The sequence below is a fragment of the Aphanomyces astaci genome (assembly GCF_000520075.1).
Source record: "Aphanomyces astaci strain APO3 unplaced genomic scaffold supercont1.1, whole genome shotgun sequence".
Lineage (NCBI taxonomy): Eukaryota > Oomycota > Saprolegniomycetes > Saprolegniales > Verrucalvaceae > Aphanomyces > Aphanomyces astaci.
In genome coordinates, this window is record NW_009798264.1 from 2,488,869 (window position 1) to 2,515,844 (window position 26,976).

The window sequence follows — 26,976 nt, forward strand, 5'->3', positions numbered from 1 at the left end:
CATTGTAGCGTGAGTGACGACGAGTCCTCAAATGAGCAAAAAAGCAAATATAACCTACTTCACATGTAAATAACTCGACGAATATAGCTCATAGTGATCTCTACGATCGTCATTATGTAGAGATCATGCTTGAAAACATGTGAACTTGCAATGTTAGTCTCAGGCTAATCGGTTTACTTTAGCTCGTGTTGTGTGACTTTGAAAGTGGCTTTCTTAAATACTTCGAAGTATAACATCCATGGCTTGTTTGCTATACTTGCTTCCAAATACAACGTCACATATGGTGCACGTCATCTATAAACTACCAACTTTTCACAAAATTTTCTGGCGGCTATTTCGTCTTCATTTCACAAAATTTATACAAATAGAGACGTGGAATCGACAGATCTCAATGTGGTGAAGAATTTCTACGTCTCAGATTCAAAATTGGTGATAAATTGGCGACGAAATAGATCATTAACCTAGTGGTGTTTTACATATGCGGGTGAAAATTTGGCCATAGGGGTGGCCGCTGAAATGCATCTTGACGTTTGTATGTGACTGGTATCCGTAGGTAGTATCCGGAATGTTTCCGCAGCTTTAACCTACCTCCTGAGGAATAAAACGCATGAAATCAGGGTTTAACGTATGAACGATTAAGGTTTAGCTACAATTTTAATACGTTAAACAATAAAATCTGCAGTCGTGGATTTGGCCAGTTGGAAGGTTTTAGTTGACGTGCACCATACATAACATAGTTATGGCGTGATATTTAAAAAACTTATTTTCACGCCTTGATAAAAATAGTGAAACGGGTTTCTTGTTTGGAAGGACAGTGCGCACCCATCAAGCAAGATACAAAAAAGTTGCGAAGCACAATCGTATGTATGCATGTAGTCTTGTCCCTGATAAGAGCCAATCGAGTGAATAATTCTTTCTGTAAAACAGTTCCACTATTGTTTTGACCCGGAATACTGTTTCGTGGTTAGCTATTGCTAACTACTGAGATGGACAAAGTTTCACAGTATAATGCAGCGTTTTCTGAGAAAAACAACAGTGGAACTGTATTACACTGTTAATGTGGGAATTCTACCAATCGAGTTTTGTCCCAGTAATTAATTGTATACGTATAATACCTCCCTATCATAATCGAGCAATAGAAATATTTTGTCTGTTCTGGTCCATTTATTGTTTTTCTTTGGGTTGGCAGAGTGACTTGCACTTGGGGTTTGTATCCTTGCTTTCCTCGGTTTCATCGACACTTTCTAAGACGCAATTTCCCAGCTGCTAGCCCCTTTAACATTGTTCAGCCAACGTTACGATGTTGGTCACCAACGAGAAGTGTATGTGTTCAGCTGCCAGGAGACCAGTTGCATGGACAAGGTGTAGAGTCCCTGCCAATTGCGAAACACACTCCGGGAGCCACCATTCTCGGTTTCGCATCGTCCTCCCATCAGTAACTCAACCATGCACTACGGAGGCGAAATGTCCATGCACACGGTTGCCGTGTACGCCCCAGAAAGTGTCAAGCACCTCCATCAGAAATCATCTGCCAACAGCAACACGACCAATCCCATGAAAATAGGTCGGCGACAACGTACTACCACGAACGAGTCGCACGCGTCCAGCGCCACCAGCAACGCCACCAATCCCATGAAAATAGGTCGGCGACAACGTATCACCTCGAACGAGTCGGACTCGTCCAGCGCCACTCAGTCGTCTCGCGATTGTGTCCAAGGCATGTATGACTACAGACCCGAGTATCATTTCAACCTGAGCGCAATGCTCCTCACACTGACCGTCAGCGTGGGCAATGGAAACGATCCCCAGCCAACTTCGCTGGCCCCGTCGTTGTCCATGGGGCCGCCAATATTGAGTTTCCACGGCGGCCGAAAAGTACGGCACACAGACCAACAGCACAAGGGTCACGAAGGACCTGGCGGGAAACGAGATAAGAAGTTCACCGATATATTTCGAGCGGACATGGCCCTGCGGATGTAATTGCTTGATGTCTTTTTCTAAATCGTGAAAAAAAGAGGTAAATCGATTTTGATTGGCTTATGCTATTTCTGATAATTCCTTGGAACTTCCCCTAAACTTGCTTGGAAAGTCGGATGTACTCAGTTACAGGATATCTTGATAATTCGATTACGAAGAGAAAGCTCTGTGTTCGGTTGTTAACTGTAAGAATCTCCACAAAATGTGAAAAGCCTTTCAGCGAGTGGAGATATGCGAATTATGACTACTCCGAAAAAGGGATCATAAATTGCTCATTTACGTTACCGCAGCTTGCGTCGGGGGCATTCATGCGTGCACTCTTCCCCGCTTAATGAATGGCAAATTCTGGCTGGACCACAAGGGAGTCATCATCATTGAACACGGCCGACTCGAGTGCCTTCGCATTGTTCGGTTCGTCTTGTTCTTGATTTGGTTCGTTGATCGTCGCATTCTTGCCCAGGTCTGTCGCTGTAGTATCATTGGCTTGATGGGTGCTCTGTGGAACGTACGACCGTAGCCACTCGGGCACAGCCGAGTTCTGGGCGTCGTAATGCTCTCTAATCCACACCAACTGTGGTTCTGCCGCGAACTTTGCATCCACCAGAGCCTCCACAATGTCCAGACGCTGAGTTTCAAGCAAGAGTTGCAGCGGCGACTCGTTGTTGGGGGTGACAGCCGCCAACGCGCCTTTGGACGCCAGGAAGACCACCATATCTTTCAACCCCAGTGCACAAGCCACATGGAGTGGTGTGTACCCATCCCGGGATCGTTTGATTTTGAGAGCTGCAGCGTCTGCATCCAAGAGAAGCTTAGCGACTGCCACGTCATTGTTAGTCACGGCAAAGTGCAGCGCCGTGCCATGCACAGAGGGCGCTAACTCAACACGGACGTTGGCTTGCCGCGGGGCCAGGCGGGGGGCAAGGTACTCAATGACATCTACGCTTCGCTGGGCTGCACAGGCCAAGGCCAAGAGTGGGATGTCGCTTCCGTCTGGGGCGAGGTCGGCGCCTGCGTGCAGCAGCTGCCACGTGGCGTTGTCGCTGTGCTGGACTGCGTAGTGTAGTGGGGACATGGCGAATTCGCCTACAAGGACTAGGGGCTCTTGCGAAGGTACTAGGGCAGTCCGGGGCACGAGACTCACGTGGCGCCCAGTCGTCGTCACGAGGTGGTACCCTTGCAAGTTGCAGTAGCTTGAAATGTACGCCTGAATCGGCGGGGTATCAGAGTCCTCGATGTAACCAACCGTGGTCTGAGGTTTGAGCATCTGAGGCACGTCAATATCCTTGGGCTCATGCACTGCGTTGAGGGGCACTTGGGATTCCACGAGGAAGCCAATCACGGGGCCGTTCGACCCTGCCACGTCGTATTTGGCTGCAAAGTGCAGCGCATTCAAGTGGTGGCTGGTCGTGGGTTGAGCAACGTTGAGACCATACTTAGTCACGAGATGCTTTAGAACTTCCGCACGAGTGGTGGTAGTGTCTAAGCAGGACGGTCAATGTTCGACTATAAATGAGATAGGGACTTCAACTCACGCGAATTCGACTCAAATGTCATGTCCAGCTCCGGTTCGCGAACGCCACATGCGTAATGAAACGGAAACAGCCCCGATTTGGACGAATGGATTAGCAGGTCGGATTTCGACGAGGGGGAAGTGGTCAGCGCCCGAGGGGCCACTAGCGCTTCCAGTCCGTCGTCCAGGATTGCGTCCAACTCGACCAACGTCTTCTCCGCCTCGGATTTACCCTTGCGAAGGTCCACGAATGATGCAGGAGTCACTTCAAACTTGGTGGACAAGGTCAATATCGTGTCCAGCACTTGGATGGTGTCTGGTCCACACGCGCCCGCACACAAGTAGTGCAACGGCAAACAGCCCAGTCTACGTATGAAGGTCATTCAAGCAGTTCCGCCTCATCATGTCGACAGCCACAAACGTGTACCCGTCAGTCATGAAAGGATGCGCTCCGTGCTGCAACAGTAACAACGCCGCTTCTCCATGGCCGTTCAAAATCGCCACATGCAGTGGAGTTTGCCCCCGTTTGTTGCACACATTCACATGCGCGTGGTGGGCCAGCAGCAGCGCTGTCAGGTGCAAGACAGCGGCGGCATCGACTTGTGTGGACTCGAAGCGGAGACAGACGCGGCATCCGCGTATTTGGGTCCGGATGCGGGCGGACGAGAGGACCCAGTGCAGCGGAAACGACCCGTCGTCGTCGCTGATGTTTGGGTCGCTGCCTTTCTCCAAGAACACTTGCAAATAGGCGGCGGGAGCAGCGGCGTTGGTCACTACGATCGAGTCCAACACAATCGAAGCTTCCAGAGCACTGACTTGTAGGCATTGAGGGCTGGTGATGGCGCCAGTGGGCATGCACGACTCTGCTTGTCGGAGCGTGTTCATGGCGGTTTCGATAGCGGGTGACTGCAACTGGGGGGCGGACACGAGGCAGAACTTGAGCACGGACTGGTCGCGGTTGTTGAGAGTGTTAACGTTCGCTCCACCAGCCAAGAGATCGTCCACAATGCCATAATGGCCCGCGGCGAGGGCTTTCATCAGCGCCGAGTTGTTCCCCTGATCCGCCACTTCGGCGCGAACGCCGGCTTGCAACAATAACTTGGTCAGGTTGTGATGACACAGCTCGACGGCCACCAACAACGCCGACACGCCAACCAGGCTAAATCGGGCATAGTCATGAGACGCTGCCAGCATTGATGTCCATCTACGAGGTCACAATTCAACATGATATGGCCGTGCAAACTGGTCGAACATTGTTCAGAATGTAGGAATACCGTGACGCGATGGTCTTAGTGCGTGCAATGGCTTGCTTTGCATCGTCGGACGAGTCTTCTTCTTCTGCAATATACGCTTCGAGTTTGGCTAACACGGAACCTTGAGCGTGGGTGCCCCATTGAATCAAGTGGTGGAGGAGATTCTCCAGCAATTGCACCAGTGCTTGGTCGTGATCGGGGCACGAAGGCACATCATGCAGCCGAGGCAAGTCAAGGAGGGATGCCAGAACCACAAGTCCGCCCTGGCCCACGGCCACATTAGTAAACAAATCCAAGTCGTACTCATCTTGGGGGCATTTTTCATCAACGAGCAGCCCTTGCAACACCTTTAAGGCTGCGAAAATGTCTGGAATAGGTGAATCGCTGCGATGAAATACATGCAAAACGGGTTCTAGAATCCGAGCGTATGCTTGCAATGGCTCAGTCCATGGCTGTGCAAACGGCGCAGCTCCCGCGGTGAGTCCGTCGGGTGGGTTGATTCGCAGCGCGTCGACCGCGCCCGCGACATCTGAAGGCGGTGGTTCGCGTTCTAGAACAAGTTGCTCTTGCGCTTGGCGAAGCAGTGCCTTGCGTCCGTTGGGCAAGTACGGCATGGATTGTAGAATGTTGAGCACCTCCACGTGCAGGTCAAAGTCGTGCAACGTGGCCAAGAGCTGCAGCAACTGCAAACTGAACGCCGCCACGCGCGTCGCCACCTTTTCACCGGGAAGCAAACTCGCGTCCTTTTGCTTCTTTTCTTTGGCTAATGGCGGTGCTTTTCCTTTGTCTTGTGCCTCTACGTTGGCATATACATGTCAACATTGGTATTTAGTCAGCTATACCTTCAGCCTTGGAAGGGACGTTCGCAAACTCCAGCACACCACGGGCAAACGCAGCTAGGGCCTGGGCGCACAACACTTGCGGTTTGATTGTCCGAGGGGGGACAGTCAGGTCCACGATGGAAGAGTCGGCCACCCCCCATGTATAATTGAGGGGACTCAACACCTCCACCGCGTCGTCACCGGCATGCTGCAGCACGAAACTCGCGAATGCGTTCACGGGACTCAGTGCATCGTCCCCACACAACTAGGAATTCTGTCGGTCATGCTGGAACGTGCCAACAAAGTACCTCGCAGACATCGACGCTCGTGGCTGCCAAGTACACAAGACACTGCGCGATATCAGCCACCAACGCGGTTCGCTTGGTGGGATCGTCGTCAATTCTGTCAAGAGTCTTGGCTTGTTCCGCTAAGATGGTGAGGAGACTGGTCGTCCCAGCAACACCCATGCGAAGTCCGTTTTCATTGTGTCGTAACACCATGGCGGCAAATCGAACTACATCAAGAAAAGAGCCGTCAATCCAAAGGCGGAAGGTGTCAAATGGCCAACCTCCGCGGAGCACTGTAGTGGGATCGGGCGCCGAAAACACTACGTGGAAGCCTTCGTAGACTAACCACGGTTCTAGACAACATCAGATGACAATCGCACGACCAATATAGCATCGCATGGGCCTGATTCATACCACCACCACTCGCTACTTTCCCAAACACTCGGCCATCGACACCACCGTCCACCGTGGCACACACATGCAACATCTTTTCGGCCGCGTTTCGAACGTTCAAGAGAGTGGTCTTGGCAGCCTCGGCCTTTACGACGGCTTGGACGTCCACGATCGCTGCGTCGGAATCTAACCCGGGGATCGCCGCGGCCAAAGTGACGGCGGGCGGGGCAGTCTCCTTGTCTTTCTTGGGGGAGTCTTTCACTGGCTTGCCCCCCTTGCCAGGCTTGGCTTTGGTGTCGACTGGCTCTTGCTGATCGGATGCATCCCCTGCAGGAGCACTGCTTGTTTCGTCGAGCATGAGGTAATGTACCAGATTTGGCAGGAATGACAGCTCCTTGACACGAGTGCGGCAGTCCTCATGGCGTTCCAGGAGACGCCCCAACGACGACAGCAACACCAACGCCGAGGAGGCACGAATTTTCCCTTTTAAAAGGGGCGATGACAAGGCTGTAGCCAATTGACTAGCCACTTGAAGTCGCAAGTCAGCGCTTTCGTCAGAGTTGGTTGCAGTCACCAACAGGCGCGTCAGCGTCAGAGCAGTAAGTTCCAAGCCTTGGCAAATGATGTCCCCCGTCGCAGCCTCATTGCCACCATCCACGTTGAGCGCACTCGTGAGCACTTGCAATTTCGTGGTCAAGTCCACCAATGCATTCGTTTGCGCAAAACTCAAACGACCGGATTCTAACTCAAGATTTTGACACGTCAGTGGTCATAGGGGTGCTGTACCATATCGTGTGTTGTGTTCGATGTACTTTGACGCCAAGAGGCTGAGCCGCGAGTCGTCGTGCAAGAGGTACGAAAGTATCGTGTGGGTGGCGTTCGAGACGTGCAAGCTTTGAATCAACTCGTTCGTGTCGGGATGGCCACACGCCAACGTATACAGCGCCTTCAGCGAGGCAAACTGCAGCTCCACGTTGGACAATCGAATGGCAAGGGTGAGCTGACTCACGGGATCCCCTCGCGTGCACACGTTCGTCACAAGCTCACTTCGGTTGGGATAGTCTGGGGGCAAGGCCAAGGCAAACTCGACCAGTTTCGTGAAGATGCGCAATGCTGTCAACTGCAGCATCGTTAGTGTTGCAATATTAGCTGGAGGACCGATACATATGCGCCCTGTACCTTCAAGTCGTCGTCGACGACCATGCCCCCCACCGCAAGAAAATATTCACCCCCGACCCACAGGGTCTCCGACGACCGTCCTTCGTCGAGAATGTACACGGCTAAAGATACCAACATGTCAATAAAGTGTGCATCTTTTCTGGGCTTACCGTTCAATGCACACGGCTGGTTTGGTTCAGAGACCAACCGCGAAAACATTGCCAACGCCTGGGACAAGATCTCGTGTTGCTATTCATCCATTGTGAGTGCTGTTAAACCATTCATAGATTGTAGTTGTACCTTGGCACGGGTAAGAAAGGCCATGAGGAGGGCCAATCCCCCGCCTTCTCGAAAAAAGCGACTGTCCTCGGCACAGTATCGAATTCCCTCGACTTTTTTGCCCACATCTTTGAGTTTGAGTTGTTTCAGCGCTCGTTTCCAAGCAGCCTTAGTGGCCTTTGATAGCGGCAACACTTCTGACGCGGCGACCACCCCGATGTCGGCCGCGCTCATGTGGTGCTGTGCTGGCAGTTTCAAAAGTGAAACGGCGCCAAATTGACCATGAAACCGCGCGAATCGGAGGGGGTGGTGGTTGTGGTATTCATATGTTGCCCCCCCAATCGAGTCCACCCCAGAAATATGTGCTCGACGAAAGCAGCTTGGAGCTGGACATGACTCGACTGCAAATGGAATCGGTGGACCGCCAGTTTGGCATTGAGAGCAGCTACTTGATGCAAACTTATTACACACACGACGAAGACGACGCAATCTTGTTGGATTTGACACATGTAGGTTTGCACTATCGACGCAGTTGTTATTGATATTTGTGTAGTCGCTGTGTAGACCACGGCAGCAACGAGGAATCCACTCAAATCTGGACGCAAGAGAGGTACCATCCTCTGCGCAAGGGAAGAGTGACGACATCAGGCAGGCGGCCGTTCCCACCAGACCCTCAGAAAGAACTCCATCGCAGCAAGTTCAACTCCCTCGCTACATCGTCCGTCACTCTGAACTTGCTTCAAAACAACTAGTGACCCTCCCCGACGTCGATATGCGAGTGGAATCTACGCCTCCCCAACAAGTCATCAAACAGCGTCAAAACAACTGTCCCCGGCGACCAGCGAATGTCAAGCCGCCAATAAACAACAGCAGCATGAGGAGCTTCAGGGATCGACCTTGTTCACCGTCATCTGAGCACTGGACGTCGTCGCAGAAAATCTCCACGCGGTCCATCAAACGCAGGCCACGGCCACCCACCACCAGTTCCAAGTCACACGTCCCAGCTCCCCCCTCCCTCTTGCAATTCCCCCCGCCCAGAGACGTCGCAAACAACCAAGCAAATGAAATGATTGCACCACAACCCAAGGTTATATCTCCCGAGGCGACGACAATTACTCAAACCATTGACGCGACGTCACTCCCTTTGGTCGAAAGTCCCTCGATAGGAGATGTGTGTCCTGAAGTCGACCCACCTAGTATCTCACAACTGCAAACACATTCGAGCGTGGAGCCGAAAGTATTCGAAGTTAGCACCCCTAAACGCCCAACTCCACGTATTCTTGTGGCCCAGCCCACCCCCACAATCGCCCCCGCAATCATTGGCGTCATCGTCTCCGAGTTCACCAAATGCAGCGACAAACTGTCCAAGAAATTGAAATGCAAGGATGCGTTTGTACGAAAACTCGAAGCCGAACGAGCACCATTGCCGAAGAAGCCTCCAGACAACTTCAACTATGCGACGTCTAAACCTCCAAGTGTGCGGCGCCCGTTCATACGAAGCCATACTCCGTCCTATGGGGCGTCAACGGCCCTTTCGACAATTCGGCAAAAACAAATCTTTGACGAGTTTATCTTGCGAAGGAAGGGGGTGCAACAGATTAGTAACATGTAAGGATGACACTAAGGAGTGGTTTCAGCTATAAATAATATAACCACCATCGCGCAACCACACCACCTGCAACGGCGGCGACAGGTCACGGAGGCCATGCAGCCACTCTTGTCGGCCCAAGGTGAACGCGCAACGTTGCAACTTCACGAAATGTCCACGCCCAATGCCAGCAAATCGAAAGGCCAAGCTTATACTCGTCAAGTGCACACAAAACCATCGCACTTGGCTAGTCCGCAGCCCATCCTTGTGGCGTCAACAATGTACAAAATGGAAGCCCCTCCATCGTTCCTCAAACACACCAACCAAACCCCCGGGCACATAGACACTCCAGCTCACACCGCATCGCATCCGCTTCCAAAGGAGGAATATTCACACAAATACCACGCTGGGCCTGCGGGGGATGCGCCGTCGCCGTTCTCGTTTGTGGGGGCCACCCTCCCCATAGTCAACCGTGTCGACTGTGCTGGAGACGGTAAAGGGTGTTCCAAAGGGGGCGCCCGAAAGGCAACTCCCAGGAATGCTGCCACTTCTGGGAACGTAGCCCACTTTCGCCTCACCGACCAACCCCGGACACCGGCAACGGTAGCCATTCTGCATATGACCAAACCCAGTATCCTTAACGCCCCCACCACCGTGCATCGACCGACTCGAAAGGGCCGGGGAGACGATGCCAATCAGTTCAACAGTATTGTGCAAGGTGGAAGGCCGCCATCCCGAGCCATTCCAAGTCAAAGTACTTCAATCCCTTTATCTCCCACTGGGCATAAGACCCCCACCAGAACAACGCGTGGACTTGAACCAAGCAACCAAGACGATACCGCATTTTCAGCGACGATGCAGCGCAAATCCAGCATGAGCGACATTGAAATCGTAGACTTGGGCGATTTTTCGTCCAAGGTGGTTTTTCGAACGAAGCAGGGCGACAGTGGCGGGGGCTGGCGGGGGGACATCGAAGTGGCCGCCTTTCAAGCAGACTTTGGGTCGTGGGCTGACATGGACGATAGCAGGGTAGAATACTAGCCAACATAATAATACTTGGTGCTAAACAAGCTAAACAACGTGGTTACTGTACTACTCTGCCCCATCGGGCAATGCTGCAAAACAGTTATTTTGTGCTATATTAAGGTGTGTTAAGAATTTGGAAATGGTCGATGCCGTCCTCGCACGGCTTGCGCAGAACAGTATGTACATTCGAGACGACTTGACTGACAACAAGCACCAGCTGGATGCAGACAGTGTTATCGACCCCACGGACCGCAGCTTTGGCATCGAAAGCAGCAACTTGCTTCAGGAATACTACCCCAAAACACCACTCATGGACACTCCTCACAAGCCTACCCATGGCTTTTTCGTCCTACCGGGCGACGTCGGTGAGACGAGGCAGACGACTGCTCCTCGGAGTGTGCAGCCCCCCCGTGCACGTGCAAAGAGTGCTCATCCAAACAATCGGCACCAGGTACATTACACTTTCCAACAGTGCTTCAGTTTTGACGTTTCTCCAGGTCCATGACATTGCCGTGCATTTGCTCGTGCCGTTCGAAACGACATTGGATGTCTCAATCAACTCTAGCAACAACGCACCCCCGTTCTCACCAACCCCTCCGGCCCCTCGAAGGGCAGGGGAGCTGGCGCCCCCCGAGGGCAAACCAAAGAAACCCCCTGTTCTAGAGCCAGCCATGATCCCCACTCCACGGCCGCCCCTAAAGAAGCAACCGCGACCTAGCACAGGGGGGCCAACACGGCGAATAACCAAACTTCCGGACGACGTGTTTTGGTCGTCGTCGAAAAGGATCAATACCCTGGACAATCGCCGACCCCGTGCGGCCCCGCGACCGTCTCTGAAACCCCCAAACACCAAGAAATGCACGAGGCAAACATTGTTTGTGGACCTGGTGCAACAAGTGCGCACCGACATGGTCGTGGAAATTGGCGAGAACCACACCTCGATGAGAACGCAAGCGGACTTAGCACCGCCCAGCAGGCACATGGCACCACCTCCAAGAACTACTCTGGAGGCTCCTCCGGCGGTAGTGCCGCAGATTCTACCAAAAAATCCAATGCTTCGACCAGCCAGTGCCGACGCCACACGATTGAACCAAACCCGTTCGACGAAAATGCTCACAAAACGTCGACGAGAACTGCACGAGTGTATCCTTAGCCACCGTTCAACGGCGCCAAAACCTCACGACCTGCCAGTGAAAAACCTCCTGCTCAAAATGTACTGCGTGCTCGATGAATACCGTGGTCACGAAGGCCAGTTTGTGAAGCGGCTCAAGCAAAAGCCCGAGATTCCCATGCAGAAAAAGCCAACGCACAAGCCAAGCAGGCGCAACACCGAAGCTGCCGCGGTGACGCCACGTATTTATTCGTCCAACCAAGAATGCTCCAAGTGACCAAGAAGGCCGTGCATCGGCATCGCGTTCTGGGTTACACCTGTGTACTGTACAGTAGTTGAAGTGGATGGCCTGGTTGTCCGGATAAAAAATTGGCGGAAGCAATCGGGATATCAATGCACAACTTGAACTATGTAACGTTGTCGTTGACATGCATTAAATTCAAACCGAATCCGGATAATGTCGCTTGAACCACTGGCACAAAGGCAAAGCGCACGACAATCTCCACCGCCGGCGTCCTCTACCTCATCGCCATGTATGGGACCTGGGGCAACAAGAAGAAGGCATTGGACAGCACGGCACCCTTCCGCTACTCCGTTGTGAAGGGAGACACGCTGAGTAGCATCGCAATCAAGACCAAGCAGGCCGAGGACAAGATCCGAGAGATGAACCCCATGGTGTTTTGCAGCAAGAACGCCACCGTGTACCCCGGCCAAGAGCTGATCGTGGACGAATCGCTGGCCGTATCGTTGCCGCCCCCGCCTGAACTCATCGACCATGGGTGGGGTCAAATGCACGTGGTACGGTCAGGCGACACGGTCAAGACCATTGCCGTCGAATACAACACAACCGAAGAGTTCATTCGCAGCGACAACCGACAGTACTTCCCGCAGGGCGAGCGAGGCATCCTTTTTCCAGGACAGATGCTGCACATCCGCGTCGTCAACACCCAACAATCCGACGAACTCGTCCTCCGACCCGGCGATGTGGTCCATGTGGTGACCTCCAACGACACGTTCGAGTCCATCGCAGCGACGTACCACACGACCCGCGCGCGCATCTTGCTCAAGAACAAGTCGGCGTTTCCCATCGGCCACAAGCCTCGTCTGACGGCGGGGACGACGCTGATCGTGGGTCACAACGCTGAGATCGCCGACCGCATCAAGCACGTGGGCGAAGTGAAACTCACCAAGCAGATCCACGAAGTCGAGTATGGCGAAACCCCAGAAAGCATTTGCGAGCTGTACGGCATGACCATGGACGAAATGCGCGACTTCAATCGCGCGTACTTCCCCAAGGGATACCGAGGGGACATCCGCCCGTCGTTCAAGCTCGTGGTGAAGCGCCAGGACTCGAATGCGATTGACAACCAAGTGGAGCATGTAGACGTGGCACCATCCAACGAAGCAGCTTCGTCGTCGACGAAGAAGACGAAGAAGAAGCGGTCGAGTAAGACCCACCGAGACAACCAAGTCGACGCCGACAACAGCGAGTAATAACATTATATCATCATCATCCCCCATCCACACATCATCTCGTGTTCTCAATAACGGCGGCATCATGGAAGGATGGATGGTTGTTATGGGCTCGTGGCAGCGGCATGGACGTGGCCAGAGTCGAGCTGCTGCAGGAGATGGCTCACTTGCTTCATGTGATGGCGTTTTGTCTGCCTCTCTTTCTCCATCTGCACATCATGTGGGTCAGATGTATGTACCATTCTCTTCTCCAACAGCACTAGTAGCAAATGGGTGCCTCTACCTGTTGCAACAGCACTTTCATTTCATTTTCAGTCGTGTGGACTCGGAGCTGGTGGTCGCGGACACTTCGCTGCAGCTGCCGATTCTGTTCGAGCAGCGACCGCCCCCGGCCTTCCATGGCGCTGCATTTGGCTTCCCACTGACTCACGTCATGACGAAGTTGCTGGATCGACGCTTGCAACGACTTGATGGCACTGTCATGCTACAACCCCGTGAATACACCCAACTAACCCCGTCAATCACCTCATCTTGCATGGCTTGGACGCGGGCCTGGCTCAGCTCTTCCTGCTTGGCGATGGTCTTCCGCATGCGCAGCATCTCCTTGTCGATGTACTCGAGGGCGCGCACTTTGGCCTCGAGCTCGTCCTGCAGGCCGTCCCACTGGTCTAGCTTGTCCACGTTTGCTTCCACTCGACGCACGTCCCGCTCCATGTCGTGCTGTCTGGCTAGACTTTCATCCAACGCGAGCTCGACATCTCGAAGTTGTTCGCGCAAGTCGGCCTCGTTGTGGCGGTGGTCGTCGCCTTCCCGGCGAAGCGCCATGATCTGCTGCGCTTGGTCGTCCAGCATGATGTTTTTCACTTGTAACGTCGCGGTGACGTCGGCCAGCTGCCGCTCCAGCGCTTCCACAGCCTTGGCCGCTTCGCTGGCGTTGGCCACCTCGTCTTCCAAGGCGGCCGCGTGGGTTTTCTCAGCTTCGAGCGCCGCTTCCAGCTCTTCGATCGTGGCCTGATACTCTTGAATGCTGCGGTGGCACGACTCTTGAAGGTGAACGAGGCGCTTGTCCACTCCTTGCAGCTAGCCAGCAAATCAACATGGCATTGAGGTAGACATGTTAGGTGTACCTGGGACAAGAGTTCCTGGACGCGAGCGTTCAAGGCTGCTTCGGCCTGAAGCCCTGCTCGGTATTTCCCTTCCCACTGTTTGGCTTCCGCTGCTGCTCCCTATCATGAACACCATCGACATACTCATACAAGCTACACAACACGCAGCGGTAGTTAGTACTCACGTGAAACGCCTGCGTGAGTTGCTTGAGCTTCAAGATCGACTCGGATTGCTTGTGGCGAAACTCCATCTCCACTTCGTGCAGTGTCAGTTTGAACTGCCGCTGCACCAGCTCTTCCTGCGCCTTGTACGCTTTTTCCCGCCGTCCCAGCTCTTCCTTGTGCTGATATGCGACACTGTCCAAGGCCGACCCTTTCAAGAACGCATCGTGTCGCAGCGTCGACACCTACAACACGATCGATACATCACGAATCAATATTGATAGCCACGGGGTGTCTGTCGTACCTACCTCCTTTTCTTTGGCCGCGTACTTTGCATATGCATCCTCGAGGGTATACTTGAGCTCCTACCGACAGCATCCATCTAATTATTTATTGAAATTATAATTATTAGAAGTTATTTTTTAATTCATCTCTTTTTTTTCAATTTTTTAAAAATAATAATCTTTGTTTCATCTTTTTTTAGCATTTTGCATCCTTGTATTTAAAATATTTTAAAAGATTCCTCAATTAATTATAATTCTATAAAGGTATTATTTTAGGCTTTATAGTACTACAGTATATTGATGGAAAAGGTAAAATTAACAAATCGAAAACATATAGAGTCGAAATCAACGGGATTGTACACACGAATGTCTGACTTACTTGCATGTCCGCTTTGATTTGTCGAATCTGGGATGCACTCTACAACCAGATAGATACACACAAAGCTTCGATGAAGAACAAGATCGCCACAACCAAATGGAAACCTCGTCGTGCTTGGCTTGTGCCGTCGCCGCCGCCTCTCGAGCTCGGACTTCGGCCTCGTGCTCGACCTCCATCAACGCCCGTTTGCACTCGTTCTACATGTCATGAAGTCAGTCATACATACCCCTTCCCCCATTCCCCCTCATCGACTTGATAACGGGAGAGATACATACCTTGCACTTGTCGTCCTTGAGCTTCATTTGCATCTGCAACGACTCCACTCGACGCTCGCTCTCGTCCAGCAACGCCTTGGTTTGATCGCATTCGTTCATTTGCACTGTGAGCTTGTCGCGGTCCGCTGCCGCCTGCTGCTTGAGCGTCGCCACCGTGTGACGGACTTGGGCCAGTTCCTTGGACAGACTGTCGTGGTCCATCGAAGTGTTGGCTTTGTCCACCGTGAGCTCCACCGCCTTGGACTCTGCGCGCTTGGCCCGATCTATGGCCGCTTTGAGCTCCCTCCGGAGAACCCTTTCTGTCTCATCGTCACATTGCACCCCTCTGGTCAACGTCGTGATAACGTCACACTGGCTCGATGTGTCTGTTGTCATGGTGACGTGTTCGACGTGACACGTCTCAGCTGGGGCGGCCAACACTGATGGATCCGTCTCAAGGATCACGTCACCGTCATCAGAGTCGCGCTCGTGTGGTGGCGGCGTGTGCACGTGATACCCCCGTCTCTGTTTGGTTTCAACAAAGACGGACATGGGCGGCGGCGGCACCCTCGTCTCCAACGTCTGCTTGTGCATGCTTCGAAGGCTGGACGTGGCTTGATGGATCTGCGAGTCAATGTCGTCCATGAACGGTTCTTCGTGGGTCTGGTGCGCCTCTAGCAATCGCAACCGGGCGTCCAGCACGGTCCAGTCTGGCTCGATGCTCTACAGCCATTCATTATTCCTGTACACCCCCCTGTCACACGACCTGCCGTCGACGTGGGGTTGGGGGCGCCGACTCGAGAGTCGGTGGTTGGCGAAACGTCCGAGCCACGCTCGTGTACTTGGGCATCACCAGCGCCGCGAGTTCTTTCAACACACTGACGTGCTCGCCGTCCAGCGTTTCCAACGTGGACATTCGATCCAACAGCATCGATGGGTACCCCTCGGCGGCACACACGGGATTGGACTGGCTCTTTGAGATGGATTGGAGGCGCAGCGCGCGCATCGTCTACGGCAAACACACACTCATGCATGGGTGGAACGATGTCACATGGATGCGAGCGTACTTGCAAGTAAAACAGCGGCGATAGGGCGGACACGTCGGCGATTTGATTGTCCCGAAGGTCTAGGATTTCCAATGCTGGGAACTTCAGCGGGTCGAGAAGGCCGTCGAGGACCGTAAGACTACATCATTGTGACCCATATAAGTGGACAAAGGACGGTGTATGTACCTGTTGTACGCCAGGGAAAGTTCGCATAACGATGGCAAGACGGGAAAGCCAATGGTAGTTGTGATCCTACCAAGTCAAGGTTCAATGTCATGCGTGGTGAAGATGATGGTGGTCGTGAACGAGAGGTCTGGACCGATTGGCCGACAGGTTGAGCACGGTGAGATGCACGAGGCCACGCAATGCTGCAAATGAAGGGCACTATACAGCGACGATTGAGTCATGGGAGGTGGGCATGCACGTACATTGATCCAGTTGGACGATAATGATAGCTCCTTGAGGCTACGAAGAAGCAACACGTCCATGAGCACGTAATATGTCAAGAGATAAGGAACGGCTATTCGCTGACTTGGTGAATCGTTGTAAGCCATCCATGGATCGGATGCAGTTCCCGTGCAAGTTGAGCACTTCGACTGCTGCATCGTTGTCTGTCTACATATGCCGTGACGTATGATGGCGAGGATGGTTACGTACTGTACCGCAACGTCGGCAGCGATGGAGACGATGTTCCTATTCACATGGCTTTGACACGACATGAAGTTCAAAATGGATTATGTCCTCCCTCTATAATCCATTGATTTATGGATATCAAAATTGAGAGGTAATATGCGAACTGCAGATTTTTGCTCTCCACACAAAGGACACGGCAGCATCAACATGAGCGAATCGCTGTATGATGAGTTCGGCAACTACATTGGCCCTGATCTCGACGACGAAGATGACTCAGAAAGCGAGGAATCCGACAAGCAGGAAGATTCCGACAAGGACGAGGACTCGGACGATGACGGCGACAGGCCCCAATCGACGACCTACGAGGGCCAATCTTCAACAGCTCTGCAAACGTACCGTGAGGAAGACCATCGCATTGTGTTGCATGAAGACAAGCAGTACTACCCTGATGCAGAAGAAGTGTTTGGGGACGCAGAAGTGCTAGTGATGGAAGAAGATGCTCAGGCGATTGAAACACCACTGGTGGCCCCGGTCAAGGTCAAGGCGTTCTCGTCGCTGGAGAAAGAGACCGTGAAGACGACATACTCGAACGAGTTCCTGGCGTCGCTGATGGATTATCCGTCCATGGTGCGCAACGTGTGTGTGATTGGCAACTTGCATGCAGGCAAGACGGTGTTCCTCGACTTGTTGATTGAATCGACCCACGTCAACAAGTGGAAAGATCAACAGAAGGACTCGACCAAGCGCATGATGGCTGTGGATCTCGAGAGGCGATACACTGACACCCGCGCCGACGAGCAGGCTCGCAAGGTGAGCATCAAGTCGACACCCGTGTCACTTGTGCTGCCGTCGTCTCGAGGCAAGTCGTACGTGATGAACGTGCTCGACTGCCCCGGACACGTCAACTTTTCCGACGAAAGCACCGCCGCCATGCAAGTGTCCGACGGTGTCATCTTGATGGTGGATGTCGTGGAAGGGGTCATGATGCATGTACGTGTCGTGCTTGCTCCATATTGTTTCCATATCCCATGACGACGAACGTAGACGGAGAACCTGGTCAAAGCCGCGCTGCTAGCCAAGCTGCCGCTACTTCTGGTCGTGAACAAGGTGGACCGGCTGATCATCGAGCTCAAGCTACCGCCCCAGGACGCGTACTTTAAGCTCCTGCACACGATCGAGGAGGTGAACCGCCTCGTCGAAGTGCACACGCCGCTGGGCGACAAGTTCAAGCGCCTGTCGCCCGAGTTGGGCAACGTCTTGTTTGCGTCGGCGCAGCACGGGTGGTGCTTTTCATTGGAATCGTTTTCCCTGGTATTACTACTCCTACATATATACAAGGGTATCACTTATATCGATGGAATCTGATTTATGTGTCTGTAGCTGTACGCGCAACGCCAGCATGGCATCAACCCCGCCGAGCTGGCCAAACGGCTGTGGGGGGATGTGTACTACTCCCCTGGCACGCGCACGTTCAAGTCCAAAGTGGTTGGTGCCCCCCCTATCCCCCCTATCCCCCCTTCTCCCATCTTGTTGACCCGTCCATGTGATTTTGTAGCCATACGAAGGTGCCCATCGGTCGTTTGTCCAGTTTATTCTCGAACCTATCTACAAGATATATGCCCAAGTACGTCGTGGTCAATCCTCCTAATATATATATATGAAAGGGATGCTGTTAGGTGTTGGGCGAAGAAGTTCAAGTGCTGACCAAGACTCTGCGGGGGCTGGGGCTCCGAGTGAGCCGCGAAGACCTTCATTTGAATCCCCGACCGCTGCTCAAGCTAGTGCTGTCGCAGTTTGTCGGCCGGTCCGCGAGTTCGTTTGTGGATTTGGTGAGTAGATTCATTCCGTCGCCGTTGGAGACGGCGGAAGCCAAGGTCACGGCGCTGTACACGGAAAACGTCGACTCGAAAGTGGGAAAAGCCATGCTCGCGTGCGATCCCGCGGGGCCGCTCATGATCAACATCGTGAAACTGTACTCGTCGTCGGACGGCACGTCGTTCAGCGCGTTTGGCCGCGTGTACTCGGGGTCTGTTTCGAGTGGCCAGCGCGTCAAGGTGCTCGGAGAGAGCTACAGCCCCGACGACGACGAGGACATGGTGGTGCGCACGGTGGAGAGCGTGGGGATCAGCCAGGGTCGGTACAAAGTCGACGTGAACCGCATTGTCGCAGGCAACTGGGTCATGCTCGACGGCGTGGACGGAAGCATCACCAAGAGCGCGACCATCACGGACGCGTCGGAGGATCTGCTTGAGTCGGATCGCGTGGGCATCTTCCAGCCCATTTCCAAGCGTTTTGGCACGAGCGCCGTGGTCAAGCTGGCCGTGGAGCCGCTGAACCCGTCCGAGTTGCCCAAGATGCTCGAGGGACTGCGCAAGATCAGCAAAAGCTATCCGCTCGTAACGACCAAAGTCGAAGAGTCGGGGGAACACGTCATCTTGTGCACGGGCGAGCTGGCCGCAGACTGCATTTTGCACGATCTACGGAAAATGTACTCTGAAATCGAAGTCAAAGTGGCTGACCCTGTGGCCTGCTTCAGTGAAACAGTGGTCGAAACCTCGTCTGTCCAGTACGTACGCAACGGGGCCATCCATATGCGCTAGTTATATTTCTATGTGTATATGCTTGGGCTGCATCTACCTACTACTGGACTTATACAGTGCAATGTGCAGTTTGCACTAGTATGTTTTGAATGTACTAGTATCTATGAATATCATCTACATGTACTGGCTCGACCAATACGTGTGGTTGTGCTGCACCTACTGGACGATGCGTCTGCACCTACTGACAAGATCCGTGGGTGGGTTCGTGTAGGTGCTTTGCAGAAACCCCCAACCAAAAGAACAAGCTGACGATGATCGCCGAGCCACTGGACGTGGGATTGGCCAAAGACATTGAGTCGGGCGTGGTCAACTTGAACGTACGAAACGTTTGCTACACGTTTGAATCAAACTCCAGAGTGTGTGTGTGTGATGGGAATGGTGGTGTAGTGGGCCAAGAAAGACGTGGCCGAGTTCTTTCAAAACAAATACCAGTGGGATGTGCTGGCTGCGAGGTCAGTGTGGGCGTTCGGACCCGACAGCACCGGCCCTAACGTCTTGATCGATGACACGCTGCCGTCAGAAGTAAACAAGAAGGCGCTGCATAGCATCAAACACTCGATCGTCCAAGGTACTATCTATATATATTGTTGATTTGGTTTGAATTTCGGGACCCCGATATCGTTCGTTCACATCGAATCACGCCGACCAACCCGATCACGAACCATCGCTCCGATTGGTCAATATGAAAATGCGTGTCGCTGATTGGCTACATTGTTTTGCCTTTTTTGTGCATTCTGCGGAATCGGAAATGCCAATGAAACCTTTGGCGTGGCTGGTTTTTTACGAATCGCGCAGAATTTGGAAAATATGTAGCAAATTCATACTATATATATATATATGTATATATATGTATATACATCCTTGGATATGGACTTTGACGCTATTTTGCCTAGGGTTTCAATGGGGCTGTCGGGAAGGGCCGTTGTGCGACGAGCCCATTCGCAACACCAAGTTCAAGATCCTGCATGCGTCCATGGCGAATGAACCGATCCATCGCGCGGGCGGGCAGATCATCCCGACCTCGCGCCGCGTCGTGTACTCATCCTTCTTGACGGCCACCCCTCGTGTACGTACTGCACCCCCCCTTTCGTCCATGATGTTGTTGGACTCAATATCGGTGGCGGTGTGTAGCTGCTGGAGCCCATGTTTGCACTGGAAATCCAGTGCCCGGCCGACACCGTGTCGACACTGTACCAAGTACTGACGCGCCGACGGGGCCACATCACCCACGACGCCCCCAAGGCCGGGTCTCCCATGTACACGGTGCGCGGCTTCTTGCCCGTGATCGAATCGTTTGGGTTTGAAACCGACTTGCGCGTGTTCACGCAAGGCCACGCGTTCTGCACACAAGCGTTTGACCACTGGGCGTTGGTTCCCGGTACGATATGTGACGATTTAGATTTGTTTGATGATCGTTGTTGTGAAACAGGGGATCCATTGGACACGACCATCATCTTGAGGCCGCTGGAGCCGTCGCCCGTGCAGGCATTGGCCCGAGAGTTCATGGTCAAGACGCGCCGCCGCAAGGGACTGAGCGAAGAGGTGAACGTGTCCAAGTTCTTTGACGACCCCATGCTCCACGAACTCGCCAAACACGATATGAACGTGGAGAACCTCATGTAGTAGTAGTAGTTAGGACACCAAAACTAACTCTGTTTCTCATACTCTCTGGTGGGGTTAGTTGTTGCGTCGGCGTCTAGTGCATATGTACTGGTACTGTACGTGAATGAATGGACTGCATGTTCGGTCCAAGTACACTAGTGGGCGGCAGTGAGCAAAGTCTGATCGTTTCCAGCACATTTGGCCAAATAGGGCTAGTAAATTTATGCCTGCATCCAATCCCTTAGACGAGTGACCGTCGACGGCACTTGGCTGCCGTCTTAGCCGTTCCTTTCACACTATGTAGGTCATGTCATTCACCTAGTTGCGTCGACGACCAAGGAGGCACTGTGTTTAACTAACGTTACATAACGTTAACTGTACAGTAGCCCATCACGATTTTGTGTTTGTGTGACCTGTCGAGCCGTTACAGTGCGGACCGCAATGAAGGGATGTTTTGATTGGTTCAAACTAAAACTCCAGCGTTCCCATTGGTGGCGGATACGATTTCGAACAGTCGCCACAGCTCGTCCAAACCACCGTAAGAGTCGACATACCACAACGTGTTCGTCAACACGACACACATACGATGCTGGACTTTACACTGCCTCCATTGTCCAGCTACCTCCGAAACTCGACGGTGGCACCATCCGAGGGTTTGTCGGCGACCACCACGCCAAGGTTTGCGTACATTCCTTTGCTCTTGAATCCTGTGGAAGAGAAGCAGCTGCAGCACTATGACAACAACAATACGCGTGCTGCGTCACCACCCACGTTAATGGACACGTTGGCATTTGAACTGCCCCCGCACAAACGAAAGCGGTGTCAAGACGCCGACCCTGGCGCCCATGACCGCAGCCCTGCCAGCCAACCCATTTGCAACGTGCATGGGTGCAGCAAACTCGTGACGAGGGAAGGTGTATGTACGTCCCACGGAGGGCGGTACTTTTGCATTGTCGCAGGGTGCCCCAAGCAGCGACTGAAGAAAGGACTGTGCTTTGCCCACGGGGGGGTGTCGTATTGCAAGGTTCCCGGGTGCGATAAGACGCGACAGAAGCGCGGGTTGTGCAAAACCCACGGTGGCGTTGCGTACTGCAAAGTCGACGGGTGTACGAATGCCAGCAACTCCAAGGGATTGTGTCGGGACCACGGCGGTATCAAGTACTGCCGCACGGAAGGCTGTCAGAATCTAATGCTGCGAGAAGGACTGTGTCGGCTCCACGGGGGGTTTGAATACTGCAAGGCACCATATTGCAGCAGAATCGCCATCGAAGGAGGGCATTGCCGAACGCATACTATAAGCCCCAATTAATAGTTCGTACACAAGGATGAATGCATCTATAAGTCCAAATTAACAGTTCGTACACAATGATGAGAAAACGTCGAGTGTTTTTGATTAACAAGTGAACCGAATCTTCATTCACTTCATTGGAGTAGAATCCGTTCCAGGATGTGCGGCGGCGTGGTACCGTCGTCGTGATGCCATGGATTTTGTATGGCGTTCCAAGAATACTAGCCCTCAACGTCATCGCGTGGGTGGGCGTTGCGAAGGAACGAACTGTGATGAACAGGCGAATCGGTAGAGCCGTTGGCGTCGCACATGTGTACGTGACACTATAGAAGCAGTGGTCTTCTGCCTGGGAGATGACAAACACCAACGGGTGTCCTCATCGTTGGATTTGCTTTAACGCCGAACATGCCACAGCACAAAGTACCGCGAACTACGACCCTCGAGGAGGCGTGAAACAACGGTCGCACCATTCGCATGGAAGCACACCAAGAAGCGGTATGTCACGCAAATCAGCAGAATGGCCCGATGGGCCACGACCAATGGCCACATCCAAGGTGTGGAGGACGCCGCCAATTTGAACGTAGCAATTTTCTCGTACGACAATTCCAAGCACGTGTGTGCAGTAGTGCTTCCAAACGCAACGTCCGTCCGCATCCACATTGAGTTGGATGCACAGCGCCATGTTGTACCACTACGAAACCCCCGAGGCTTTTACCGATAGCTGCCAATCATCATGCACGATTACTCGCGCTCAATCGCGACGGTGCGAGCGTCTACATCGAAGCGCCCGTTGACGTTGGACGACCTGGACCTACTGACGAGGCGCAGCATGGCGCTGACAGACCGTGGGATCATCCATGTGCTTTCGCTCCTGATCTGGAAGCTGACGAGTCAGGTCTGAAGCACCGCATCGATTCGTGTCAGTGCTTCTCGCGGGAAGGGGAAAGCCTTAGCGTGGAGCTCCTCGACACGAACTCCCTGGAGGTCAAGCAGTGCTCACACGGCAGCCCGATCGAGCCGAACATGTGCGTGGTGCTTGCAATGGGCATGTACCTGGCGATGCGCCCCTTCCAGACACCCTACGGAGCCCTCTTCCTAGCCGATAAACCCATCGACAATTTTGCCGGGGCGTTTGCCAATTTGGTCAACGGGATGTTTGCATTGGACGGCACCCCCCACAACTTGGGGACGAAGTCGATGGAAATGGGTGCTATCGAAACATCGGTTTGGTATTATCCATGAGCGGCGTAAGCGATCAGGATGCCTGTGGCCTCTTGGCGAGCGTGCCAAATCAAGTGGTGATGCCATCCCACTTTACGACGCTGGATGATTAGGTGGTGACGGACGCCGTGCGGGTCATGTTTCCCACACTGAGTACCGCGGTATAACCTGCATACGACAAACTCCAAACGTTAGACGCCAAACTCCAAGTGATGGAAGGCGCGATTACACCGTGTGCATGTGGAAGTGTGAGGACGATGACCCCCATGGGGACGACCTCGATGGCGTCCGCGATATCCACGACAAGACAAGTTGCACCGACGCCAACGACCAAAGTCCACTGTGTGCTGCTACCAACACTACGACAATCAATGGGCACCAACTTTGCGACCAGGGCGGGCAAGTCCACAAGTTGCCGATGGATTTTGAATGCCCCAACGGGAGACTAGACACGGGGCGGGCCTTGTGATTATTGGACAATACCTCCACGAACCGCAGTCCGTTTGGCGGTACTTATCGACAGTCGCTGTTGGAGACACGTGATGGGCCCGATGGAACACTTTTACGAAGCTGAAACCTGTGCCAAGTTGCCTATCCGCCCGTCGGAACTCCAGCTTCGCGAGTCGTTTAATATGGCCATGCGCGTGTTTGGCCCGCAACTTCGGGGACACTACAAGTAGCGCAAATGTGACACGACTAGAGTGAAAGTAGAGATGGCATGTGGCATTCTGAACGAACTGAGCAGCACTCACGTCCTCCCTGCGTAGGTCGTGAATGCGGTCGACATTGTCCAGTTGACGTGTATAGTAGTAATCCATGCTGTACTGATCATTGTCCTTGAGTTTTGTCGATTCAGAGGCATACTCCCTGCGTACCACATCATGCAGTTCACGGCTGATGACCAACGTTGGTACTTTTATACTGATCTCTAACGTGACCTTTGGTGGGTTTCGGTTTAATTGGCTAAAATCCACATGCATTTCAGCCATACAAAACCTCGAAATCTTGACCATCCGGATAAGCATGGCGTGACAGAGAGCGCAACGTTTAGAATGGTGGAACGAAACGCGCACTCCAACTTGCTTGGCTTGATAGAGGTGGCAGGTCTCATTGCTCTGCCCATCGCAAGCCTCTTTATCACGGTTCTCCTTCTCCGAGTCGTTTTTAAGCCCAAGGATGACTTGGCCTCTCGAAAGTCGCCAAATTACGGCACGATTCACTCTCCCTTCTACCCGGCGGAGGATGACAGCATTTACGCTGGGCAAGTCGATGGCAACTACGTTGCGCCGTGGACCTCAACCTTTGACTTGGCGTTCCTTTTGAGCATGTTGCTATCGTTAGTGGCGCTGGTGGCCTGCACGAGCTTGCTTCAACCAGAGCTGTGGGTCAATTTGCATTTCTGGGTTGGTCTGGCCATTCAAGCTGCAAGCATGTTGCTTGTGTCCACACTTGGTGGTCTCGTCTGTCGCGCCTTTGGCATCGTCAACGACAAGGGATATCTCTTGACAACCATCAGTGCCACATTTAAGGTCAGTATCGCAATGGCAAGTCAACAGTTGCCGATTCGTTCTTATTAGGTCAACTACACTCGAAAATGCCAGCATTTCGCTGCATACATCCTGCCACTGCTCAACCCGTGGTCGTTCGTTGACGACGACAACGACATTGCCGCGCAGCAGCTTCCGTTGTTGTGGTCGTACTTTTCCATCTTGCTGAGCTTTCTGCTGCTTGTCAAGCCCCTCCGCGAACGCTTCGTGTGGTGTATGATCCAGTTCAACGGCCTCGATCGCCCCGACGACCGCCCCCACACGCTCAAGTGGCTCGTGGCCGGCAACCTCGTGCCGGGCTTCGTCGTCGTCGTTGTGCTCAACGCCCTCTTTGGCCGCCGCGACATCCTGCTGCTTGTCGTGGCCATCGCCATCATTGGGGACGGCTTGGCTGAACCCGTTGGTATGTTTGCCACAAGGTTGACTTGATTCCACTAAACGCACACTATTTTCCCGTGTCATTAGGCTTGAACTGGGGCCGACACAAATTCACAGTGTGTTGGTGTTCGGCTAGGCGGCGTTGCCGGTCTTGGGAAGGCTGTGCGACGGTGTACCTGTCCACGATGGTCCTCGTAGCGTGGGGGTACGTTTTCTGGCTTATGGTTGGTCTTATCGTTTGCATACATGCATGGCTAGTCGAGGGTCGTTTCACTCTATACATCAAGTGCTGGCGGCGATGCTGGTCATGCCGCCCGTGCTCATGTTGGCCGAAGCAGTGGTGCCACACACATTTGACACGCCCGTCCTGGTCTTAGTTACCGGGGGGGTGTTGGTTGGCATCCTTCAAGTGGTGGACTAAAAATATATCACCAAGACTAATACAGTACTACATCGTCGTATATTGATTTATTACTCGTGGTGTTGGTGGATACAGGGAGGGGCGGTGGTCGGATTCGCGTACGATTGCAAGCACGTCATGTGGTCGTCGCTAAACGGAATGGAAAACACACTTTGCACTTGGTTCAGGTCGAGCCACGGGTGAAGAAGCAGAGACTTTGCACTCGGCCGGTTACTCGCGACGGTGTTGAGGCACGTGGCCACAAACGACCGCGCGGTGGCGGACACGTGCTGGTGCGGCGGCAGCGTGTACTCGCCTGCTCGGATCTTGTCTTCCATCGCTGACATGAACTTGGCTTCGAAAGGAACGTGCCCCGTGAGCAGCACAAACACGCACACGCCAAGCGCCCAGATGTCCACCTTGGACGTGTACGGGACGTCCGTGTCGAACACTTCGGGGGCCATGAACGGTCCTGTGCCGCAAAGCCCGACCATGGGAGGATGGTTGGAGTCGTCGATGTGCGAAATGCCGAAATCCACGACTTTCAACCGGTCGGCCTCTTCGAGAAGCAAGTTCTCCGGCTTGAGGTCGCGGTGCGTGATGCCAAGGCTGTGCATTGCTGCGAGCACCTCCACAAGCTCGCGCACGAGTGTGCGTATCGTGTGTTCGTTGATGGATTTGCGAGCACATAATGCTGGTACCAGTTGGCCTCCGCCAACGTACGATGTCACGAGGGCCACGGTGGTGTCGTCCTGGTACACCGCCAGCAGCGTCAGCACTTGAGGTTGGGCTCGCAGCTGCGACAACGCACGCAGTTCGCACTCCAGGGCGTGGACTCGACTCGGCGTGCTCAAGTACGACGTTTGGATCACCTTCACAGCCACAATCGTCGTCGCGTCCTGCTTGGCGCGAGCGCGATACACTCGGCAGGTTTTGCCGGCGCCCACAACATTCAACAGCTCGTAGTCCACTTCCACGGAGCGATGGGTGATGGGAACAGTGTCGTCTTGTCTCCGCCGCCGACGACCGCAACACACGAGGTAATCGTATAGGCGATGCAGCATTTTGTGCGTCGATGAATTGTGCGACGTTGGGTGAGTAATGGGTTTTGGGGATTGCGTTTTGGGGCATACTGTATTGCTGCTTTCCGGTTGAACTGCCAATTGTGAGCCATTTAGACCATTGTGAAAATCGCCAACA

The 26,976-nt window shown here is 53.3% G+C and overlaps 12 protein-coding genes across 16 annotated transcripts; 9 read left to right on the plus strand and 3 right to left on the minus strand.

The window, feature by feature from the left end:
• Positions 1-1,268: 1,268 nt before the first annotated feature.
• Positions 1,269-2,019, plus strand: H257_00882 (hypothetical protein). Its single transcript, XM_009823797.1, has one exon. The coding sequence runs from the start codon at positions 1,447-1,449 to the stop codon at positions 1,978-1,980; it is 534 nt and encodes a 177-aa protein (XP_009822099.1). The 5' UTR covers positions 1,269-1,446; the 3' UTR covers positions 1,981-2,019.
• On the minus strand, positions 1,346-7,928 carry H257_00883 (hypothetical protein). Its single transcript, XM_009823798.1, has 12 exons — positions 7,700-7,928; positions 7,570-7,648; positions 7,421-7,521; positions 7,028-7,361; positions 6,263-6,982; positions 6,130-6,201; positions 5,870-6,075; positions 5,583-5,826; positions 4,762-5,536; positions 3,915-4,691; positions 3,510-3,853; positions 1,346-3,456 (listed from the first exon to the last, which is right to left on the minus strand). Exons 1-12 carry the CDS (start codon positions 7,910-7,912, stop codon positions 2,306-2,308), a joined length of 5,016 nt encoding a protein of 1,671 aa, XP_009822100.1. The 5' UTR covers positions 7,913-7,928; the 3' UTR covers positions 1,346-2,305.
• A 76-nt stretch (positions 7,929-8,004) lies between these two features.
• Positions 8,005-8,430, plus strand: H257_00884 (hypothetical protein; the record flags this gene model as incomplete). Its single annotated transcript, XM_009823799.1, has 2 exons — positions 8,005-8,191; positions 8,243-8,430. The coding sequence occupies 2 exons, from the start codon at positions 8,005-8,007 to the stop codon at positions 8,428-8,430; spliced, it is 375 nt and encodes a 124-aa protein (XP_009822101.1).
• Positions 8,431-9,333: 903 nt separating this feature from the next.
• H257_00885 (hypothetical protein) lies at positions 9,334-10,349 on the plus strand. The gene has a single exon (XM_009823800.1). It carries the CDS (start codon positions 9,384-9,386, stop codon positions 10,305-10,307), a length of 924 nt encoding a protein of 307 aa, XP_009822102.1. The 5' UTR covers positions 9,334-9,383; the 3' UTR covers positions 10,308-10,349.
• A 69-nt stretch (positions 10,350-10,418) lies between these two features.
• On the plus strand, positions 10,419-11,810 carry H257_00886 (hypothetical protein). The gene is made up of 2 exons (XM_009823801.1): positions 10,419-10,743; positions 10,790-11,810. The coding sequence occupies exons 1-2, from the start codon at positions 10,432-10,434 to the stop codon at positions 11,678-11,680; spliced, it is 1,203 nt and encodes a 400-aa protein (XP_009822103.1). The 5' UTR covers positions 10,419-10,431; the 3' UTR covers positions 11,681-11,810.
• A 75-nt stretch (positions 11,811-11,885) lies between these two features.
• Positions 11,886-16,830, minus strand: H257_00887 (hypothetical protein). Of its 3 annotated transcripts, none has more exons than XM_009823802.1 (16): positions 16,770-16,830; positions 16,640-16,722; positions 16,536-16,572; positions 16,427-16,491; positions 16,294-16,359; positions 16,129-16,246; positions 15,828-16,070; positions 15,083-15,784; positions 14,912-15,004; positions 14,808-14,846; positions 14,453-14,509; positions 14,168-14,389; positions 14,004-14,102; positions 13,402-13,956; positions 13,160-13,360; positions 11,886-13,085 (listed from the first exon to the last, which is right to left on the minus strand). In XM_009823802.1, the coding sequence occupies exons 1-16, from the start codon at positions 16,824-16,826 to the stop codon at positions 12,981-12,983; spliced, it is 2,742 nt and encodes a 913-aa protein (XP_009822104.1). In that variant the 5' UTR covers positions 16,827-16,830; the 3' UTR covers positions 11,886-12,980. The 3 variants fall into 3 exon arrangements, with proteins under 3 accessions (XP_009822104.1, XP_009822106.1, XP_009822105.1); XM_009823804.1 differs by having other exon boundaries at positions 14,449-14,509; XM_009823803.1 differs by lacking the exon at positions 11,886-13,085 and having other exon boundaries at positions 13,105-13,360.
• H257_00888 (hypothetical protein) lies at positions 11,887-12,929 on the plus strand. The gene has a single exon (XM_009823805.1). It carries the CDS (start codon positions 11,935-11,937, stop codon positions 12,895-12,897), a length of 963 nt encoding a protein of 320 aa, XP_009822107.1. The 5' UTR covers positions 11,887-11,934; the 3' UTR covers positions 12,898-12,929.
• A 75-nt stretch (positions 16,831-16,905) lies between the features above and the next one.
• On the plus strand, positions 16,906-21,009 carry H257_00889. 2 transcript variants are annotated; one of them, XM_009823806.1, is made up of 10 exons: positions 16,906-17,730; positions 17,785-18,051; positions 18,121-18,225; positions 18,296-18,364; positions 18,417-19,306; positions 19,552-19,657; positions 19,728-19,908; positions 20,234-20,406; positions 20,472-20,718; positions 20,770-21,009. In XM_009823806.1, the coding sequence occupies exons 1-10, from the start codon at positions 16,948-16,950 to the stop codon at positions 20,961-20,963; spliced, it is 3,015 nt and encodes a 1,004-aa protein (XP_009822108.1). In that variant the 5' UTR covers positions 16,906-16,947; the 3' UTR covers positions 20,964-21,009. The 2 variants fall into 2 exon arrangements, with proteins under 2 accessions (XP_009822108.1, XP_009822109.1); XM_009823807.1 differs by lacking the exons at positions 20,234-20,406; positions 20,472-20,718; positions 20,770-21,009 and having other exon boundaries at positions 19,728-20,092.
• Positions 21,010-21,480: 471 nt separating this feature from the next.
• On the plus strand, positions 21,481-22,301 carry H257_00890 (hypothetical protein). The gene has a single exon (XM_009823808.1). The coding sequence runs from the start codon at positions 21,529-21,531 to the stop codon at positions 22,249-22,251; it is 723 nt and encodes a 240-aa protein (XP_009822110.1). The 5' UTR covers positions 21,481-21,528; the 3' UTR covers positions 22,252-22,301.
• Positions 22,302-22,963: 662 nt separating this feature from the next.
• Positions 22,964-24,358, plus strand: H257_00891 (hypothetical protein; the record flags this gene model as incomplete). Its single annotated transcript, XM_009823809.1, has 4 exons — positions 22,964-23,125; positions 23,155-23,454; positions 23,565-23,612; positions 23,699-24,358. 4 exons carry the CDS (start codon positions 22,964-22,966, stop codon positions 23,918-23,920), a joined length of 732 nt encoding a protein of 243 aa, XP_009822111.1. The 3' UTR covers positions 23,921-24,358.
• Positions 24,359-24,496: 138 nt separating this feature from the next.
• On the plus strand, positions 24,497-25,836 carry H257_00892. 2 transcript variants are annotated; one of them, XM_009823811.1, is made up of 4 exons: positions 24,497-24,980; positions 25,029-25,401; positions 25,464-25,581; positions 25,635-25,836. In XM_009823811.1, the coding sequence occupies exons 1-4, from the start codon at positions 24,504-24,506 to the stop codon at positions 25,795-25,797; spliced, it is 1,131 nt and encodes a 376-aa protein (XP_009822113.1). In that variant the 5' UTR covers positions 24,497-24,503; the 3' UTR covers positions 25,798-25,836. The 2 variants fall into 2 exon arrangements, with proteins under 2 accessions (XP_009822113.1, XP_009822112.1); XM_009823810.1 differs by having other exon boundaries at positions 25,464-25,836.
• On the minus strand, positions 25,818-26,926 carry H257_00893 (serine/threonine protein kinase). The gene has a single exon (XM_009823812.1). The coding sequence runs from the start codon at positions 26,838-26,840 to the stop codon at positions 25,848-25,850; it is 993 nt and encodes a 330-aa protein (XP_009822114.1). The 5' UTR covers positions 26,841-26,926; the 3' UTR covers positions 25,818-25,847.
• Between the last annotated feature and the right edge of the window lie 50 nt (positions 26,927-26,976).

What these genes read in the sequence shown, in the direction of transcription:
- H257_00882 (XM_009823797.1), top strand. Translation starts at nt 1,447, where the DNA reads ATGCACTACGGAGGCGAAATGTCCATGCACACGGTTGCCGTGTACGCC.
- H257_00883 (XM_009823798.1), bottom strand. Translation starts at nt 7,912, where the DNA reads ATGAGCGCGGCCGACATCGGGGTGGTCGCCGCGTCAGAAGTGTTGCCG. An exon ending in TCGTCGACGACGACTTGAAG is followed by an intron (nt 7,362 to 7,420) that starts GTACAGGGCGCA and finishes ACGATGCTGCAG; the next exon opens with TTGACAGCATTGCGCATCTT. An exon ending in CATCCTTTCATGACTGACGG is followed by an intron (nt 3,854 to 3,914) that starts GTACACGTTTGT and finishes CTTCATACGTAG; the next exon opens with ACTGGGCTGTTTGCCGTTGC.
- H257_00885 (XM_009823800.1), top strand. Translation starts at nt 9,384, where the DNA reads ATGCAGCCACTCTTGTCGGCCCAAGGTGAACGCGCAACGTTGCAACTT.
- H257_00886 (XM_009823801.1), top strand. Translation starts at nt 10,432, where the DNA reads ATGGTCGATGCCGTCCTCGCACGGCTTGCGCAGAACAGTATGTACATT. An exon ending in ATCCAAACAATCGGCACCAG is followed by an intron (nt 10,744 to 10,789) that starts GTACATTACACT and finishes ACGTTTCTCCAG; the next exon opens with GTCCATGACATTGCCGTGCA.
- H257_00888 (XM_009823805.1), top strand. Translation starts at nt 11,935, where the DNA reads ATGTATGGGACCTGGGGCAACAAGAAGAAGGCATTGGACAGCACGGCA.
- H257_00887 (XM_009823802.1), bottom strand. Translation starts at nt 16,826, where the DNA reads ATGTCGTGTCAAAGCCATGTGAATAGGAACATCGTCTCCATCGCTGCC. An exon ending in CTCAACCTGTCGGCCAATCG is followed by an intron (nt 16,360 to 16,426) that starts GTCCAGACCTCT and finishes TTGACTTGGTAG; the next exon opens with GATCACAACTACCATTGGCT. An exon ending in TCAAGGACGACAAGTGCAAG is followed by an intron (nt 15,005 to 15,082) that starts GTATGTATCTCT and finishes CATGACATGTAG; the next exon opens with AACGAGTGCAAACGGGCGTT.
- H257_00889 (XM_009823806.1), top strand. Translation starts at nt 16,948, where the DNA reads ATGAGCGAATCGCTGTATGATGAGTTCGGCAACTACATTGGCCCTGAT. An exon ending in CATTGGAATCGTTTTCCCTG is followed by an intron (nt 18,052 to 18,120) that starts GTATTACTACTC and finishes ATGTGTCTGTAG; the next exon opens with CTGTACGCGCAACGCCAGCA. An exon ending in CCACTGGGCGTTGGTTCCCG is followed by an intron (nt 20,719 to 20,769) that starts GTACGATATGTG and finishes GTTGTGAAACAG; the next exon opens with GGGATCCATTGGACACGACC.
- H257_00890 (XM_009823808.1), top strand. Translation starts at nt 21,529, where the DNA reads ATGCTGGACTTTACACTGCCTCCATTGTCCAGCTACCTCCGAAACTCG.
- H257_00892 (XM_009823810.1), top strand. Translation starts at nt 24,504, where the DNA reads ATGGTGGAACGAAACGCGCACTCCAACTTGCTTGGCTTGATAGAGGTG. An exon ending in CCATCAGTGCCACATTTAAG is followed by an intron (nt 24,981 to 25,028) that starts GTCAGTATCGCA and finishes CGTTCTTATTAG; the next exon opens with GTCAACTACACTCGAAAATG. An exon ending in CGGCTTGGCTGAACCCGTTG is followed by an intron (nt 25,402 to 25,463) that starts GTATGTTTGCCA and finishes CCGTGTCATTAG; the next exon opens with GCTTGAACTGGGGCCGACAC.
- H257_00893 (XM_009823812.1), bottom strand. Translation starts at nt 26,840, where the DNA reads ATGCTGCATCGCCTATACGATTACCTCGTGTGTTGCGGTCGTCGGCGG.